This window comes from Doryrhamphus excisus, chromosome 22 (genome assembly GCF_030265055.1).
Source record: "Doryrhamphus excisus isolate RoL2022-K1 chromosome 22, RoL_Dexc_1.0, whole genome shotgun sequence".
In the NCBI taxonomy this organism is placed as follows: Eukaryota; Metazoa; Chordata; class Actinopteri; order Syngnathiformes; family Syngnathidae; genus Doryrhamphus; species Doryrhamphus excisus.
Genome location: NC_080487.1, coordinates 4,440,545 through 4,458,311, shown reverse-complemented (window position 1 = coordinate 4,458,311; position 17,767 = coordinate 4,440,545). Strand labels below are relative to the sequence as shown.

The 17,767-nt window shown below is 43.2% G+C and overlaps 1 protein-coding gene and 1 long non-coding RNA gene across 2 annotated transcripts; one reads left to right on the top strand and one right to left on the bottom strand.

The window, feature by feature from the left end:
• The first annotated feature begins 15 nt into the window (after positions 1-15).
• On the top strand, positions 16-4,230 carry LOC131109355 (uncharacterized). The gene is made up of 3 exons (XR_009120734.1): positions 16-281; positions 2,291-2,365; positions 3,991-4,230. It is a non-coding gene; the product is annotated as an uncharacterized LOC131109355 (long non-coding RNA).
• hs3st3l (heparan sulfate (glucosamine) 3-O-sulfotransferase 3-like) lies at positions 763-16,330 on the bottom strand. Its single transcript, XM_058061269.1, has 3 exons — positions 15,582-16,330; positions 2,327-2,556; positions 763-2,109 (listed from the first exon to the last, which is right to left on the bottom strand). Exons 1-3 carry the CDS (start codon positions 16,058-16,060, stop codon positions 1,721-1,723), a joined length of 1,098 nt encoding a protein of 365 aa, XP_057917252.1. The 5' UTR covers positions 16,061-16,330; the 3' UTR covers positions 763-1,720.
• Positions 16,331-17,767: the final 1,437 nt, after the last annotated feature.

The window sequence follows — 17,767 nt, the reverse complement described above, 5'->3', positions numbered from 1 at the left end:
CAGCTAGCACAAGGAAGCTAATGTCATAGGATTTGTCACGATGGGGCTTCACCCCCTCGTGACAGCTCTTATTTTTCGTCTTTTCCTCTGTTCCTGGTTCATGCCCTTATTTTGTATTCACTTCCTGTTTTGCTCTGTTGTGTTTTCCGTTGCTTTCCATCATCTCCCGCACCTGTTTCCCATTTTCTGTGATGTCTATTTAGTTCAGGTGTGCGCTCCTCCTTTTAGTTGTTGGGTCATTGTCGTTTTTTCACCTTTAAAAACTCTCCAACGTACAGCAGGTACATTTATGATAACATGTAATACTTGCAGTGTCATCGTTTGGCATCAGTATGTGAGCTAAATGCTATATGTCACTTATTGCTATGTAAAATGACTACAATGCTAACAGTTAGCATATCGTCTTTTTTATTGTTATATATGTTATTTTTTTAAATTGTCTCATTTGAATGAATTCATCCCTTATTTATTGAAACCCACACTGTCTAATATTTATGTATTATTATTGTTACGTATTAATATTTTTGTCTGGTAGCACTTCACATTACTATTATAAGGTTCAAGGTGTTTTGCCAATGTAAGCCACGAGGGGGCAGTGTTTTCCCAGGGATGGTCGTTTTCTTTTTCAGAGGAGCCACCTAAACTGCATCTGCACCCCATCATGTTGGTAACATTATTTATAATTGCTATCTTTTTACATTAAAATATTGCAATAGAGCAACTAATTATAATTGATAAAATAAATAACATTGCTGCTGGATGTTTGTTTTTTGGAAAAATAAATGCGACGCTTTATTTTGCTTAAAAATACTTTTATTTCTTGTTTTCAAACTAGTGCAAATACATGCAAAAAGAAAACCCTGTAAAGCAGGCCTCACAAAGCCTGGAAGCATCCACCGTCCGAGGAAACAACTGTAAACTGGTTCTGAACGTCACCTCACACCATTCGACCTCCCCGGGTTGACCCGAATGTGCTGAGGCAGCGCCAGCAGACACGTTACGGCACAGCAGCATGTGCTCGGGGCCAAGTGATGCACGCCACTCACACCACCTCCGTCCATTTAGCCACATTCATTATTGAAGGATACAAAACCACTCAGTCAAATCTGAGCTCATTTAAAGATTCTCTCTGATGTCGGCCGGCATAAAAGATTCATCAATTTTCGGGAACAATACTTGGGTCATGTCACTCACGGCCGACGCATTCATCGATCCAGTGAGAAAGAAGTGACTAGGTGGAAATAAATAATATTCATCATTCTGGATTATTTGATTCCATGGGGAAAAAATGGCCTTGGGAAAGGCAATTTTTTGTTCTGGCATGGCTGGTTGACTTCCATGGACTTCCAATATTACCACCAAGTACCGGGTGGTTCAGCACTACTTCCTTTTTGATATGACGCTACAGGTTCGGAGATGAATATCACTTAAGAAGAGACTGAGGGCGCCAACACAAGTTAGGGACTGTGGGCCGAACACTAAAACGCCCCGTGCTACGGTGCCTCAACCTTAGTTGTCATTTCTAGCCATGTATTCGCTAATGCTACAATGACCAATGTGTTCGACCAATCCACAGCAGTGCTTGGCTGACCATCCACTAGAAATAATAACACTAGTGGAAAAGCCAAGTGGTTATTTTGGCTACCAACGTATTCTTCTCAAAAATGTCCTTTATCGATTGGACCTCAATCAATGCCTGAGCTCTTCCTATTGGATATTCTCACTGCCATCCAAAATCCTGCGCCGCCATCTGATAAAATCGCTGGTTGTGCGGCCGGTAAAAATCCCTCAATGTCTGTATCAGCTCCGGGTCGATGGAGGCGTGCGTCCGCCCTTTGGTCTTCCCCAGGCAGTGAGGTTTACTACTCCCCTCCGGCTTCTTCAGGCAGGGGAAACCTTTCGTTTTGTTGAAGTAAAAGTGTTTGTCGGTGATGATCCTCTGGAGCCCCAGAAAGTCTTGGACTTTCCCTACTTCCCCAGCTGGGTCAGAGATGAGCCTTTCCCCGCTGACTAGATGGACCTGACTCCTGGGGAACCACGCCAACCAGCGCTCCAGGTGCTGGGCGTACAAGCCGATCCATAGAGGACTCCATTGAGCGTCAATCTGACCTGAAACACAGATAGACATCTAAATTATTAGATATTTTTGGCATTATGATTGGAGTGCAAAAATTGGGTTCTTAAGAAATGTAATTTCGGACTGCTCATTTTTAATATTTAACATACAACGTGCACTATTTTCTTAGTGTCATGTTATTATTATTAAGGTCCCCCCTGTGAATTTTTGCAGAGAACACCAAGAGACTCTAGAAGTGGCTCTGCTGACCAGTGGTGCGGTTCTTGAAGGCGAGGTTCTTGAACGAAGGTATGTCAGGTGTCTTGGAGATGATCTGTGTGTAGTCAGATATAGCTCTGGTCACGGGGTCCCGCACCACCACAATTAGCTTCACGTCTTGTGACATCGCATGGACTCGAGCTGGTGTCTCCACTGTGACAAAGTAGCGAGGCGTCTTCTCCATTACGATCTGGCCATCCAGTGCTTTGGGCATCATACTCCTGTAAGTAGAAGAAATGTTGTTCAAGTATAGAAACATCGAAAGACAAAAAGCTCACGTTTCCATTTCTGGTTTTACCATATCTTACTTATTGTGTGGAAATATGAGCTAATAACTATAAAAGCAATCTTCACTCGCTAAATGTACTGCAAAAAAGGTCAGTAAGGATAATTCATAATGCCGCCTACAGAGAACATACTAACTCCTTATTTCTAAAATCACAAATACTTCAACTTGCTGATATAGTTCATCTTCAAACAGCTAAAATAATACATAAAGCTAAAAATAACCAATTACCTAAAAAAGTAATCCAATACTTCTCTACAAGAGAAGAGAAATATGATCTCAGGGAAGAACTAAATTTGAAACACTTCTATGCTAGGACTACGTTAAAAAGCCATAGCATTTCAGTATGTGGAATCAAACTATGGAATGGATTGAGTAAGGACCTCAAACAATGCACAACGATGAGCCAATTCAAGAAACAATACAAGCAGTTGATGTTTGCTAAATACAAGGATGAAGAGTCTTGAACCAGTCATGATGTGCTATATATATATCACTATATTGACACTTACTATGGTACCCATTATGTCATTGGATGCTCATATCACCTTGTACTTCGGTATGTGACAAAAATAAAATAAATTAAAAAAACAACTTAAACTATATTAGGAAAGCAGGAAGTGAACAAATGTAACATTTACTGATTGTAAAAGTACCAGATGGAGGGGTAGGATTTAATAAGCTTTGCTTCTTCCTACTCCTTTTGGACATGTGGAACTGTGAACTGATTATGGGATGCACTCAATTGTAATCTGATGCATGTTCAAATGAAATTAAACCATTACCATTACCATACCACCACACAACAGGCCGTTATTGCGACCGCGGGGGTTGCTATCCCAGCTGTCTTTGGGCGAGAGGCGGGGTACACCCTGGACTGGTGGCCAGCCAATCACAGTGCACATATCGACAAACAACCATTCACACTCAAATTCATACCTATGGACAATTTGGAGTGGCCAATTAACCTAGCATGTTTTTGGAATGTGGGAGGAAACCGGAGAAAACCCACGCATGCACGGGGAGAAGATGCAAACTCCACACAGAGATGGCCGAGGGTGGAATTGAAAGTATGGAAGAAGTGTCTCACAAAAATTCAACACACTCGTTGGTCACCGGCTTGCGGAGAAAACTGCCAAGTAAGCGAGTGGTTCTGATATGAACTGTAATTCCATCCTGTAAATTGATTCCCGGTGGAAGTCATTATTGATGTGCTGTTTGCAAAAAAAAAAACTCCCAATTTCTGCTGCAGAGACAATACTGACGAAGCACAGCAACTCCAATGTGTTACTAATCGACAGTGTGATTAGCTTGCTATACAGTAGCCATATAAACAAGCATCGGAGTAATCGACTTGATGTCCGATTAGGTGTTTGAACAGCAGATGGAACTCATTTAGGGATAAATGATTTAAGAGGGCCAAGAGGACCAGATGGAGACTGTGGGCCATCTGCCGACACACCTGCCACACACCTGACCGACTGACCAGACACAAACAACACAGCGGCATGTATGTGTTAGCACATAGGCCACACAGACAGGAGATCGGGAAGACCCCGCATCTCGTCTGAGGACAGCTGGGATAGGCTCCAGCACACCCCGAAGTCATAGTCATTAAAAAGTAAAAGATATTTGTTTACTTTCACCTACTGTATGTGTGAATTCATTAATAATGAATAGGAGGAATACAAAGTGGATTCATTCATTCAATTTCGCGGGGATGCTGGAGGCTATCCCAGCTTTCTTTTGACGAGAGGCGGGGTACACCCTGGACTGGTGGCCAGCCAATCACAGGGCACATATAGACAAACAACCATTCACACTCACATTCATACCTATGGACAATTTGGAGTCGCCAATTAACCTAGCATGTTTTTGGAATGTTGGGGAAAAAACACGCATGCACAGGGAGAACATGCAAACTCCACACAGAGCGCCGAGTGTGGGATTGAACTCGGGTCTCCTAGCTATGAGGTCTGCACGCTAACCACTAGACCGCCGTGCAACCCGTCAGACAAACAAGATACATAAAACTGAGGTCTATTCATTCATTTTGTATTGCTTTTTCCTCACGAGAGTTGCGGGGGGTGCTGGAGCCTATCCCAGCTGTCTTCGGGCGAGAGGCGGGGTACACCCTGGACTGGTGGCCAGCCAATCACAGGGCACATATAGACAAACAACCATTCACACTCACATTCATACCTATGGACAATTTGGAGTGGCCAATTAACCTAGCATGTTTTTGGAATGTGGGAGGAAACCGGAGTACCCGGAGAAAACCCACGCATGCACGGGGAGAACATGCAAACTCCACACAGAGATAGCCGAGGGTGGGATTGAACTCGGGTCTCCTAGCTGTGAGGTCTACGTGCTAACCACTAGACCGCCATGCAACCCGTCTATTTTGGAAAGTCTCTACCTCATTTTTTGTTGACGTAGTTTATTTGGACTTAGCCAATAAAACATTATTGGTGGCGCCGGAGCCAGTCATTAGTTATGTTTATGGATATGTATAGATCCCAAAAGAGGTAGAGACATTGGGAAGGCCAGGATGCTCTGTCTGTCCTCTGCTATTGGCAATGGTTTCATATGTGCTTGCAACTCAACACGCCATCAATACAGTCGCCTCAAAGCTGTCTGCCTTGTATGAATCTGACACATACACACATGCGGCTAACACATTTGATCCCATCATCCGATCAGTATGAGACACTTAGTCTGCAGACTTCCTCTGTACCTCTGATAGCATGAACAGGTGGAGCCACAGAGTCTACACACACACAACACACACACACACAAAGCAAATATAATGTGATTGTTAAATTGCTTAGTCACTGACTTTGCTATCAGTCTTCTTGCTTTTGGGCTGTTGTCATCTTAGATCTGAAACTGTACACCCTGGTGCGCATGAGTGCCTGCTCGAGTCTTGGTGACTGATGATGGGAGTGGATGCAAACACACCCCCATTAGCAAGCTGTCTGTGAACTGCCAGGAGGCGAGAGACGCTCTGCCCCATCAGGAACAACCTGAGCTTTGCATAAACATACTAATTAACAGAGGCACAAAATAAGATGAAAAATAAACAAATCAAGAATAAAGAAAATCAATCAATCAGTAATAAATAAATATAATAATAATAATAAAACAGCAAATAATAAAAACTCAAGAAACCACATATAGTTGGTGGGTAGACAAATTATTTTTTTCAGATTAAAATTAACAAAGCATTATTAGAGCCCTGTAGACATGACAAAACACGACTATAGTCACATTTATACTTTTTTTATTTACAACATATTACGCAACTGCAGGGTCTTGAGACACATGCTAACTCGCAAACTAGAGAGCTAGCGACTTAAACGGTAGCCTTCAAGTTATTTCCTTTAAACTTAAAAAAAACCAAAACTTACCACTTCCACACGGATAGGGAGGATAACTATTAACAGTTATTTAACCTTTAACATGAACATTAATCAAATGTAATAATTTTTTCTGGGTACATGATACCATACAGCATCCATATCAAACTTGCGCGGGCCGCACTAACATTAAACTTTCATATCAAAGCGGGGGCCTCAAACTAGTGTCCTGCGGGCCACATTTGGCCCGCGGGCCGCGTGTTTGAGACCCCTGCTGTATATATAATATACACATGGTGGACCTGTGTTCACCTTCAAGCATTTCGGTTACAATTGTGGAAGTGCAAATAAGCCAGCGTTTGTCTAAAAATGGCAAAACTTCCATTGATGCTGTGCAACGAGACAGGAACAACATGGCCTATAACCCCTCTCATTTACTTCAATGGGACCACTGTGCTGTTTCCGTGCTCAGTGAGACATGATGTGGTGAAATACAATCCTCATCCAAGCCCATCAATGAATGCAAGGCATATTTGTGCAGTTTAATTATTGACAAAAGACAAAGCAACCGTGATCGCTGTTCATTTTTACAAAATCCCCAAAATCTGGCAATCGGAGAAGACAGACTGAGCGAGGTTGGAGGGGGGTACTTCACTGCTCATTATGAGGGAAGAGAAAGGGGAGAACTGCCTGGAAGACAGTCGGGACTCAGCGGGTTTGTTTTGCAATTCATGAGAAAGTTTTACAGCAAGAACTTTTTTATGCTGCTCAAAATTCACCATCCATGTTTAAAGCCGCTTCACTGACTATGATTTAAAACAGGGGTCTCAAACACGCGGCCCGCGGGCCACACACTAGTTTGAGGCCCCCGCCTTGATATGATATAAGTTTAATGTTAGTGCGGCCCGCGCAAGTTTGATATGGATGCTGTATGGTATCATGTACCCAGAAAAAATTATTACGTTTGATTAATGTTCATGTTAAAGGTTACATAACTGTTAATAGTTATCCTCCCTATCCGTGTGGAAGTGGTAAGTTTTTGGTGATTTAAGTTTAAAGGAAATAACTTGAAGGCTACCGTTTAGGTCGCTAACTCTCTAGTTTGCGAGTTAGCATGTGTCTCAAGACCCTGCAGTTGCGCAATATGTTGTAAATAAAAAGAGTATAAATGTGACTATAGTCGTGTTTTGTGCCGTAGACCAACTGTATGGGATTTTGTGAAATGGTGTATCCTTGCTATTTTCTCTTGGTAAATGTAAACAAAAATAAAGAAATGGTATTAGAGTTTAGGAATTAAAGTCACAGTGTTGACCCAGTCTCTATACAGATAGAGGCTATGGGTGGGGCCACCAGGTAGAAATACCTTGGCACAATCATTGACTCTGGGCTGAACTTTGAAACCAGTTCTGAGACCGGTGGTCCAAAAAGCCGAAGCAAAAGATACCAGGACTGTTTCATCCCTGCAGTAATTGTCTTTCTTAACAACATGTCCTGTTGTCAATATTGACATATGTATTATGTCAGTATATTATATCAATAGCGCGCAGACCTCACAGCTAGGAGACCAGGGTTCAATTCCACCCTCGGCCATGTCTGTGTGGAGTTTGCATGTTCTCCCCGTGCATGCGTGGGTTTTCTCCGGGTACTCCGGTTTCCTCCCACATTCCAAAAACATGCTAGGTTAATCGGTCACTCCAAATTGTCCATAGGTATGAATGTGAGTGTGAATGGTTGTTTGTCTACATGTGCCCTGTGATTGGCCGGCGACCAGTCCAGGGTGTACCCCGCCTCTCGCCCGAAGACAGTTGGGATAGGCTCCAGCACCCCCCGCGACCCTCGTGAGGGAAAGCGGTAGAAAATGAATGAATGAATAAATATCAATATTGATATATAAATGTCAACATTGTGACTTCATTCATGTAGAATCATTGTTTTTTTCCCCTTAAGAACCAGCTGGTAACATGTGATAGTAAAATCCTTGACTCCAAAAAAATCTGACTCAACTAATTGTCAGTTTCCGACCCTATTTTGGCAACATCCTTACACTTACATTCACTTTTGAGAATAAGATCAAACATCCAGTATGATGAACACGGGGATTAGCTAGCAGCTTACCATAAGCCTCTGTTTGCCTTTGAGGAACCTCCCTTTAGTTAGCCATTTCCCAATATTTCATCTCCACTCCCTGATGGGGAATACCATACCCCAGACCGGCAGAGGGACCGGTTATTGATCCTTACGGGGCTTACGATAGCTATGCATAAGTCAGTGTCCACAAGAATGATTGGCACAAGGAGGTGCAAACGCAAAGGGGGCCGGGAATTAAACAGGGGGCTAATAACGCAGCACAGGACCTCAGCTGGAACCGAGAGTGGCAGGTGGAAGATAAGGGAGCCAGGACCCTCTGGAGCCTCATCAGGAGCATGCTGTGTCATGCAGTGGGTGTTGGAAAATGTGAACGTTCATCATCTGGGATGTGCAGCAATGGATAGTGGGGGGGGCATAGGGTGTGATGGCATAAATTGTGTTATTTATGACATATTCCAAATTGGAGGACATAAATGTGAATGTGTATGCACGCCTCTGAGTGTGTTATTAGGAGGCCTCTCATTGCCTCGGTATGGGGGACCATTAAGGGGTCGCTCTATTGTGGCGCTGCCCTGTCCACTTCCAAGAGACATCCATCATAGAGGTGCCCAAAGTCTCAAGGGAGGGTCTTAATGAGAGCCTGGCCGCCCCACCCGTCTGGGTCTCATAGCGATCACTTCCACTGCAGGCCCGGGGCCCGATCACACCTGAACCCCAGTTAATCACACAACAAACAAAACCACAAGCCAAATCAAGTATGTTTATAATAGCATGAATTGTTCCCCAGTCTGGTTTCAGATGAAGACAAAAATGATGCCGCAGATGGGTATCATCGATTGGCTGCCATTTGCAACCGTCCATTAACTACTGCAGAACATCCAATGTTTTGGCAGCCCCTTATTCTGTGATTTGCATGGCAATTACACACCATTGTCCAAACACAAAAAGACAAGGAGCACCATGCGCTGTGTCATGGCTGCACAAAGCCGCCAATGTGAGGGTATGAATTGAACGGCATCCTTAATGAGTTCAATATGAATTGCAGATGAATCACAGCCATCACAGCAGATCCAAAATCATTGGGTGATTTTTCTGTATTCCCTTTTGTCAATGTTAATGTCCTTGGCGACATGTTCCCTTGATTTAGTTCAAAGAATATTTCTTCAGATACACAGTGGTGTGATAAAGTGGTTTGTTTGTCACACTTAAATATTTCATATCATCAAACACATTGAAATATTAGTCAGTGACAACACTACTGAACACAAAATGCAGTTTTTCAAAGAAACTTTTTTACTAAGGGAGAAAAAAAATCCAGGCTGCACGGCGGTCTAGTGGTTAGCGCACAGACCTCACAGTTAGGAGACCCAGGTTCAATCCAAAGTTTGCATGTTCTCCCCGTGCATGCGTGGGTTTTCTCCGGGTACTCCGGTTTCCTCCGACATTCCAAAAACATGCTAGGTTAATTGGCGACTCCAAATTGTCCATACGTAGGTATGAATGTGAGTGTGAATGGTTGTTTGTCTATATGTGCCCTGTGATTGGCTGGCAAGACCAGTCCAGGGTGTACCCGAAGACAGCTGGGATAGGTTCCAGCAACCCACGCGACCCTTGTGAGGATAAGCGGTAGAGAATGAAGGAAGGAAGGAAGGAAGGAAGGAAGGAAGGAAGGAAGGAAGGAAGGAAGGAAGGAAGGAAGGAAGGAAGGAAGGAAGGAAGGAATGAATGAAGGAAGGAAGGAAGGACGGAAGGAAGGAAGGAAGGAAGGAAGGAAGGAAGGAAGGAAGGAAGGAAGGAAGGAAGGAAGGAAGGAAGGAAGGAAGGAAGGAAGGAAGGAAGGAAGGAATCAATCAATCCAAAGCGACATGGCCCTGTGTGGAAAACGATTGCCCCCTAAAGCTAATAAGGCGGTTAGGCCACCCTTAGCAGCAACAACTGCAATCAAGCATTTGTGATAACTTGCAATGAGTCTCTTCCAGCACTGTGGAGGAATGTTGGCCCACTCATCTTTGCAGATTTGTTGTCATTCAGCCACATTGGAGGCTTTTCCAGCATCAAGCCTTTTGTAGGCCATACAGCATCTCAATAGGATTCAGTCAGGACTTGGACCAAGCCACTCCAAGGTCTTTATTTGGTTTTTCTTCCATTCAGAGGTGGACTTGCTGCTGTGTTTTGGACCATTGTCCTGCTGCAGAACCCAACTTGGTTTCACCTTGAGGTCACCAAAAGATGGCCAGAAATTCTCCAGGATTGTTTTGATAGACAGCAGTAGTCATGGTTCCATTTCTCGTAGCAAGTCCTCCAGGTCCTGAAGCAGCAAAACAGCCCCAGACCATCACATCTACAAAATTATGCTGAAATCAGTATGCTGTTTGTATTTCTCGAGTAATCTCGCTATCTGTATTTTCCCTGCTATTTGCTGTGTTTTTATATGTCTGAATGACTGCTGTGAAAAGGACCATTAAAGACACAGCGGGTGGTGGTCTTAGACTTTCTTTCTTTTTCACAGTAGTTGCTGTTTTCATTCTCTCTCATTCTTTTTTTTTTTTTTTTTACTTTGGATGACATTGAGACCACATGAAATTACAACCACAATGGACAGGGTCAATAATATTGAAAATCTGAGTGTACCTCAAGAACAAAATAGAAGAAGCCCCGCTGTCTGGAGGACCCAAGTGTCTCCAGTCTGCGACAGAATCAAAGAATGGCGGCCTTTCCGCACAAACACTAACACGCATTATGCCAGCTCTTATAACGTTCCCCGGGGTGAGGCAGAGGTCAACGCAGATGTGCGAGGTTGCTGTAACCGTAGTCACACTTCGACCCCTCTGTCTCTCTCTCTCCCTGCAATTTAGCTCTTACTCCATTCGCTTGTGCATCGCTTCTGGCATCCTTTAGCGACAAAGCAAATGTGAATTTTCAGTTATTTTTAATACACGCATGTAACGTGACCCCTTGTGTTTGAGATAATCCTGCTGCAGGATAAAGCTTCCTGCTAATTGTAACAGAAGCTGAGCTGACCAATGCTAAAGCGCTCTCATGCTGGAGTCAACCCAAGGTCAGCGCCAGGAGATAAAAGTATCGATCCGAGACAACACGGTATACAGGAAACTTCCATGCTCTCTCGCTCATTTATTGCAGTGCTTTTCATGATCCAATCTCCCCTTAAACGCCATTAGTGCTTTGTCTGGGGCACTGATCTCAATTGCCGCTCTGAAGCTACATGGTGGGTTGACTGGCGGGGTTGGTGGTGTGCTTCAGTAATGTCCTGGGGTTTTGCTGGGGTGTCCGATGTTCCTACTCTTATTTTGTTGTGTTGTCTTATGTAAGATTCTGTGATTATTATGTGTGGAAAAAATCACTTATTGAATTGGTAACTGCTATGGCGTGGAGAAGGGGTAGGATTTAATAAGCTTTGCTTCTTCCTGCTCCTTTTCAGACATGTGTAGTAATGAGGTCTTGTGTGTGTGCATGTATGTGTGTATGTATCTGTATATATATATATATATATATATATATATATATATATATATATATATATATATATATATATATATATATATATACAGTAAACCTCGGATATATCGGATTCAATTGTTCCCACTGGTTTTGTCCGATATAAGCGAAATCCGTTATATGCGTATACCGGAAAATGTCAGTTTTACGCATATATCGGATTTATATCCGGTATATGCGTAAATCGGATTTTATCCGTTATAAAAAGGCACTTCCTTGACTATGTTTCCAATGTACCTAGACACGCAGGCAACGCTGCAAACGCTGCAAATGACGTCGTATAGCGGCCTGTCACGATTCGGCGAACCGGAGTGCCACGATGCGGCCATCCGATATATGCGAGGGAAATTTAATGGAAATGCATTGGAACGGGACTGGAGATTTTGTCCGAAATAGGCGAAATCCGTTATAAAAAATCCGATATATGCAATGAATTTTTATTGGAAATGCATTACAGAAAAATTGGTTCTTTTTTATCTGTCCGTTGTGAGCGAATTTCCGATATATCCGAGTCCGATATATCCGAGGTTTACTGTACATATATATATATAAATAGATATTGTAAGTGTATTGTAATGTATATGTGAGAAAGAATAATGTAACATAGTATGCATGTCTGAAATAAATTAAGAAAAGAAAGAAAAGAAAGAAAAAGAACATGCTCATTGGTTGTGACGAATATACAGCGTATCCCAAAGTCCCATTGCTGTACCGTGATTGGTTCGGAGTATTAATAAATCAGTGATGTTAAGTTCAAGAAACTGCATATGAATACTATGAAAGAGCAGAATGAAATAGTTCCAAGAACCTCTCAAGGTCAGGGTCAATATTTCATATGATGCTATACCACAAAAACTACAACTACCATAAAACCAAGCAACAATCTGTCATGCAGCATGTTCCCAAATCTTGCAATAGATATGCAACAAACCGAGGCCAAATTATGGCGTGAATTTCCGACATAACCAAAAATCAGGCAACAGAGGTTCCACTGTGTTCCTCCCTCACACTGCCTCCATTGTATGAAACAACCTTTAACATTTAGGCTTTGATTTGATTGTGTTTCACTGTGTATTCTATTTCTACTATGGAGTGCTGTGGACACATCATTAACTCCCAGGGTACGGTGACCTGAAGTCAGAGGTCAATTGACGGGGCTGACAGTGATGTCAAGTGGCTCGACATCACATGAGCCCCATCTGGCCCGCAGGGAGACGTGGCGGCGTGGTGTCATGCTCGCATCACCTGGTATTGTGGTATTGCGGTACGCCCCCCCAGTTCCTTCTGTAGGTTGAACCTAGTCTATACAGTATTTTTGGTAAGCATTGATACTGACTGGAATACATGCCACCTTAAACTTTCCAGCCACACAGCTTCCCAGTATGATGGAACCACCACCAAATGTTACTGTGGGTAGCAAGTGTTTGTATTTGAATGCTGTGTTCTTCATCCGCTATATGTCCAAATAGTGACACCATCTGCACCAAGACCATGTTGTGGGTCTTTGGAGCTGGTGTGTAGGTTGACTTTGACTGTTCTCACCATCCTTGGCCTCTGAGATATTTCTTGGCCTGCCACTCCGGGTCTTAACTAGAACTTTGCCTGTGGTCTTCAATTTCCTCACAGTGGAACCTGACAGTTGAAATCTCTGAGCTAGTTTTTGTATGGTGGGGGAAAAAACTGGCGTCTGTGTCAGGTTACGGTATGACACGCCAAAGACGCTCCCAGCATTGAGCCAATGCCAATATTGAACCTCAGTAATATGCAGTAAGCTGGTTAGCATTTCATCCAGATTTGGGTAGAGTTTTAATCTGCCATATTGGGATCATATTTCCGAGACTTTTAAGTGCAGTCCTTACATAATATGCACATTTTTGTACAGAAGCGTGTAAACTGTTGAGGGGATATTTCTGCATTCTATGTTATAATGATTAACATACCCCCCCCCCCCCCCCCCTCCCCCGTTCCCCTGTTGTTTCTGTGTGCGTGAGTTCTGAGTATTGAAGTTTTGAACATGCTGAGAACAGAGCCACATGACAACAGCAACATCTGGCTCCGGCTCCGGAGATGATTACTCTGCAGCTCTGTGAGGACTCATCCTGCAGACCTTGCTCTCACCCCCGGTTCACGCAGACACACAGACATCAACACAAACACATAACACGCACAGATCGGTGAAGCCAGATGGCACAGTCCCTTTGACTGTCACCTAAGCCTCTACGGAATACTCGCAGGGATATGTTTCGGTATGCAAACACGACCGACGGAAAGATGGAGGCTGCTAATTGGTGCACGAGAAGATGATGATGATGCGAACCACAAAATCCAGTTTGTCATTTAACTTGTGAGACTTCCTAATACATTATTTCATATTCCTTACAATTTTGCATGAGTATATGAGGAATTCTGCACAGTCACCCCTCTACTACCCTCTAAACTACTGTAGCTGCTTGTAAGATATAAAAGCCCGCATTTTAAAGGAAAACTGCAGTTTTGGGGGAATATTGCCCATTATCCACAATCCTTATGTGAGACATGAAAACATTTCATTTTCTTTTCTTTTTTTACACTCAAAAGGTACAGCTGGCAAAAACCAAAACATGTACTAATATGAGTTTGAACAAAAAAAAAATATTTTAATGTTTGCCCACAATCCATTGCGTCATCGGGGCGCTGCCTTGACGTCAGCCTCCCTCTGGGCTCCGGTTCCGAGGCAGCATTGCGCTGTACACAATTTTCTATGCTGGAGTATGTATATTTGCTTTGTATATTTCTTAGGTGCCTTTTGAGTGTTAGTTTGCTGTGTGATGACTTTAGTGTTGTCAGTACTTATATACTTATATAGTATCTGCTGTTAATTGGTGGCTCCGGGTCCGAGGAAGCATTGCGCTGTACACAATTTTCTATGCTGCTTGTCCTCCAATGAGCAGTAATGCATTATGGGTAGATGTTGTTATTTTAAAAGTATTGGTACTTTTTGTATTGTATTGTATTGGTGGAGTATGTATATTTGCTTTGTATATTTCTTAGGTACCTTTTGAGTGTTAGTTTGCTGTGTGATGACTTTAGTGTTGTCAGTACTTATATACTTATATAGTATCTGCTGTTAATTGGTGGCTCCGGATCCGAGGAAGCATTGCGCTGTACACAATTTTCTATGCTGCTTGTCCTCCAATGAGCAGTAATGCATTATGGGTAGATGTTGTTATTTTAAAAGTATTGGTACTTTTTGTATTGTATTGTATTGGTGGAGTATGTGAATTTGCTTTGTATATTTCTTAGGTGCCTTTTGAGTGTTAGTTTGCTGTGTGATGACTTTAGTGTTGTCAGTACTTATATACTTATATAGTATCTGCTGTTAATTGGTGGCTCCGGGTCCGAGGCAGCATTGCGCTGTGCACAATTTTCTATGCTGCTTGTCCTCCAATGAGCAGTAATGCATTATGGGTAGATGTTGTTATTTTTAAAGTATTGGTACTTTTTGTATTGTATTGTAATTGTGGAGTATATATATTTGCTTCGTATATTTCTTAGGTGCCTTTTGAGTGTTAGTTTGCTGTGTGATGAGTTTAGTGTTCTCAGTACTTATATTGAGTAATGGCCTCCTGCAATTTTCAATGGGTCTACAAGCTTGTCATGAGGTCTTCGTAGCTCATGATTGGGTCCTGTTAAATAAAGATCTGCCTAGTCCTGGCAGCTTATACACCAGTGCAGCTTATGTAAGAACAAATCTGTTTATTTCCTCTAAACTTACTGGATGTGGCTTCTACTCCAAAATTGATGTTAGTAGTTAATCAGTTGTCAGTTGTGTTAACTTTACTTTATAAGTTTAAGTACAGTGTCAGGGATGGTTACATGAGTCATTTTGTAGTATTATTCAACAATCCAGATGGTATAAAGTCCACAAAGTAAATATGAAACATAGACTGAAAGATATGCAACCATTAAATATGAGACCTGCATCCAAGCAGCAGCTTCAATGGAAATAAATACAGACCTGTACCAGTCCAGTCCCCGTGCGTAATGCCGATCAAAGAAGTGTGGTTCGGACCCAAGGGCTCGGATGTCCGGATGCAGCCGCAGAAACTCCAGCAAAGCTCTGGTTCCTCCTTTCTTAACTCCAATGATCAGAGCATGAGGTAACCTCCGACTGGCTGTCCATTCCTTCCCGGAGATGTTCGCCTCCAGCCCGGCATTATCAGTGACAGCACCCTCGCCAAGTGACGCTTCGCCGGAAGCCCCGGTTCCGTTCCTCTCGTACAGCTTTAGCGGCGTAAGGAACCAGGGGGTGGGTGGCTTGATGTCAGAGTTTTCTACTACACCAGACTGGCAGCATCCGGTGAGGAGATAAACCAGCGAGAAGCAGATGATGCTCAAAGAGGACGCGATAGTGAGCCGGTGGAAAAGCCTCCGAAGCTCCGCGTTTGGGAGATGGTGGTGGTGGTGGTGGTGATGATGATGGTGGAAAGCTGCCATCCCTCACAGATCCAAGTGCCATGACATGCCATTCTAGCACAAGTGCAGCTCACATCCCGACATATTAGAAACTCCTAGATGGAGTCTCTTTTCCTCCGTCATAGCGCGTATCCAATGCGCCTTCGCGCCCTCCTCTAAACTTACGCGTCGCTGTCTCAAAGTTGATTTAGTTTCTGCGTGACGTGCAGGATATACACGCACTCTGGCACCCTGGCCCACTAATGTGCCTTTCTCCCTCTGGCCCCACGACGGGATTACTCTGCAACTCTCCACCATGGCTTATCTGGGGGGATTCTCTCTCTCTCTCTCTCTCTTACACACACACGCACACACGCACACACACAGCAACACAACATTAGAAGGCATCCATGAGTAGCATTTTCTTTATTTAACTTCATTTTAAGAGCAGTTGAAAATTTGAAATTGCAATTTATGTATATTGTGTGAAAAAGTGGGTGGCACGGTGGTCGAGTGGTTAGCGCGCAGCTAGGAGACTAGGGTTCAATTCCACCCTCGGCCATCTCTGTGTGGAGTTTGCATGTTCTCCCCGTGCATGCGTGGGTTTTCTCCGGGTACTCCGGTTTCCTCCCACATTCCAAAAACATGCTAGGTTAATTGGTGACTCCAAATTGTCCATAGGTATGAATGTGAGTGTGAATGGTTGTTTGTCTATATGTGTGCCCTGTGATTGGCTGGTCACCAGTCCAGGGTGGACCCAGTCCTGGGATAGGCTCCAGCACCCCTGTGACTCTCTTGAGGACAAGCGGTAGAAAATGAATGAATGAATAACTAATGAGTGTCTTCCCTTAGTTTCCGAACTGAACAACAAACATATCTAATCTATAAGAATCCCTAGACCTTAGACCAGTGAAGGAGGTAAACAAGTGACCTACATAGATGTCAGTGGGCCGGGTTCTAAAAGAGATTACATAATTGGCTTAGTAATCTGACAGGATGCAGTACAGCTGACAGTCATCTGACCCTGATACTGTGTCTGGTATGTCTGTGTAGGGCGTCTTGGAATGTTGACTTCTGTTTTATATGCACTTGGAAGTATCTGCTGATATACATAACTTAGGTTTTGGGTTTTTTTTTGGGGGGGGGGGGTGTTGTTGGTGGTGTTAGGGACCGCTGTTGGCGTTATTTCAGAGAGTGGGGCTAAGGTACAGATAATAGCTCATAGGAGACTCATTAACTCCCCCCTTTCAATCCAGGCTGCTTAAGCACCCCCCCCCCCCCAAACACACACACACACACCTACAGTAACACACTCCCATGCTTCATGTTCCATTTGGCTTACCCCTGTCATTATCTTGTGGCAGATGTGACCTGCGCCATAAAACCCCTGCATTGCCCTCCAATGACAGAAAAAAATCCGCCTTCCATTTTTCAACATAAAAGTTCAACTTCCGACGACTACGACAACGGCACGTACACAACGAGCAAACGTCCTTGAACATTCGTTTGCACCTAATTATGTCATGAAAAATTCAAATGAACCGAGCCGTAAGGGTTATAGGAATGGATGGTTTTAAACCATTCTATGCTACACTATTTATTTGGAGGCATTATTGATGAATGTTATTTTTTCCTACATGATTGGTGGGTGGAACAGTTAGTTGGTTCTAACAAGTTCATTCACTTTCTGGTTTCCTTTGAAGGGAAATGCTCAGAAAAATGTAAGTTTCAGGGAATTTTATAATCATT

Bases quoted from the DNA above. Each gene is read 5' to 3' on its own strand.
- hs3st3l (XM_058061269.1), bottom strand. From the start codon at position 16,060: ATGGCAGCTTTCCACCATCATCATCACCACCACCACCACCACCATCTC. The intron at 2,557-15,581 runs GTCTGTATTTAT...TTCTACTTACAG, and splicing joins CGGGGACTGGACTGGTACAG to GAGTATGATGCCCAAAGCAC. The intron at 2,110-2,326 runs GTCAGCAGAGCC...TCTGTGTTTCAG, and splicing joins CTTCAAGAACCGCACCACTG to GTCAGATTGACGCTCAATGG.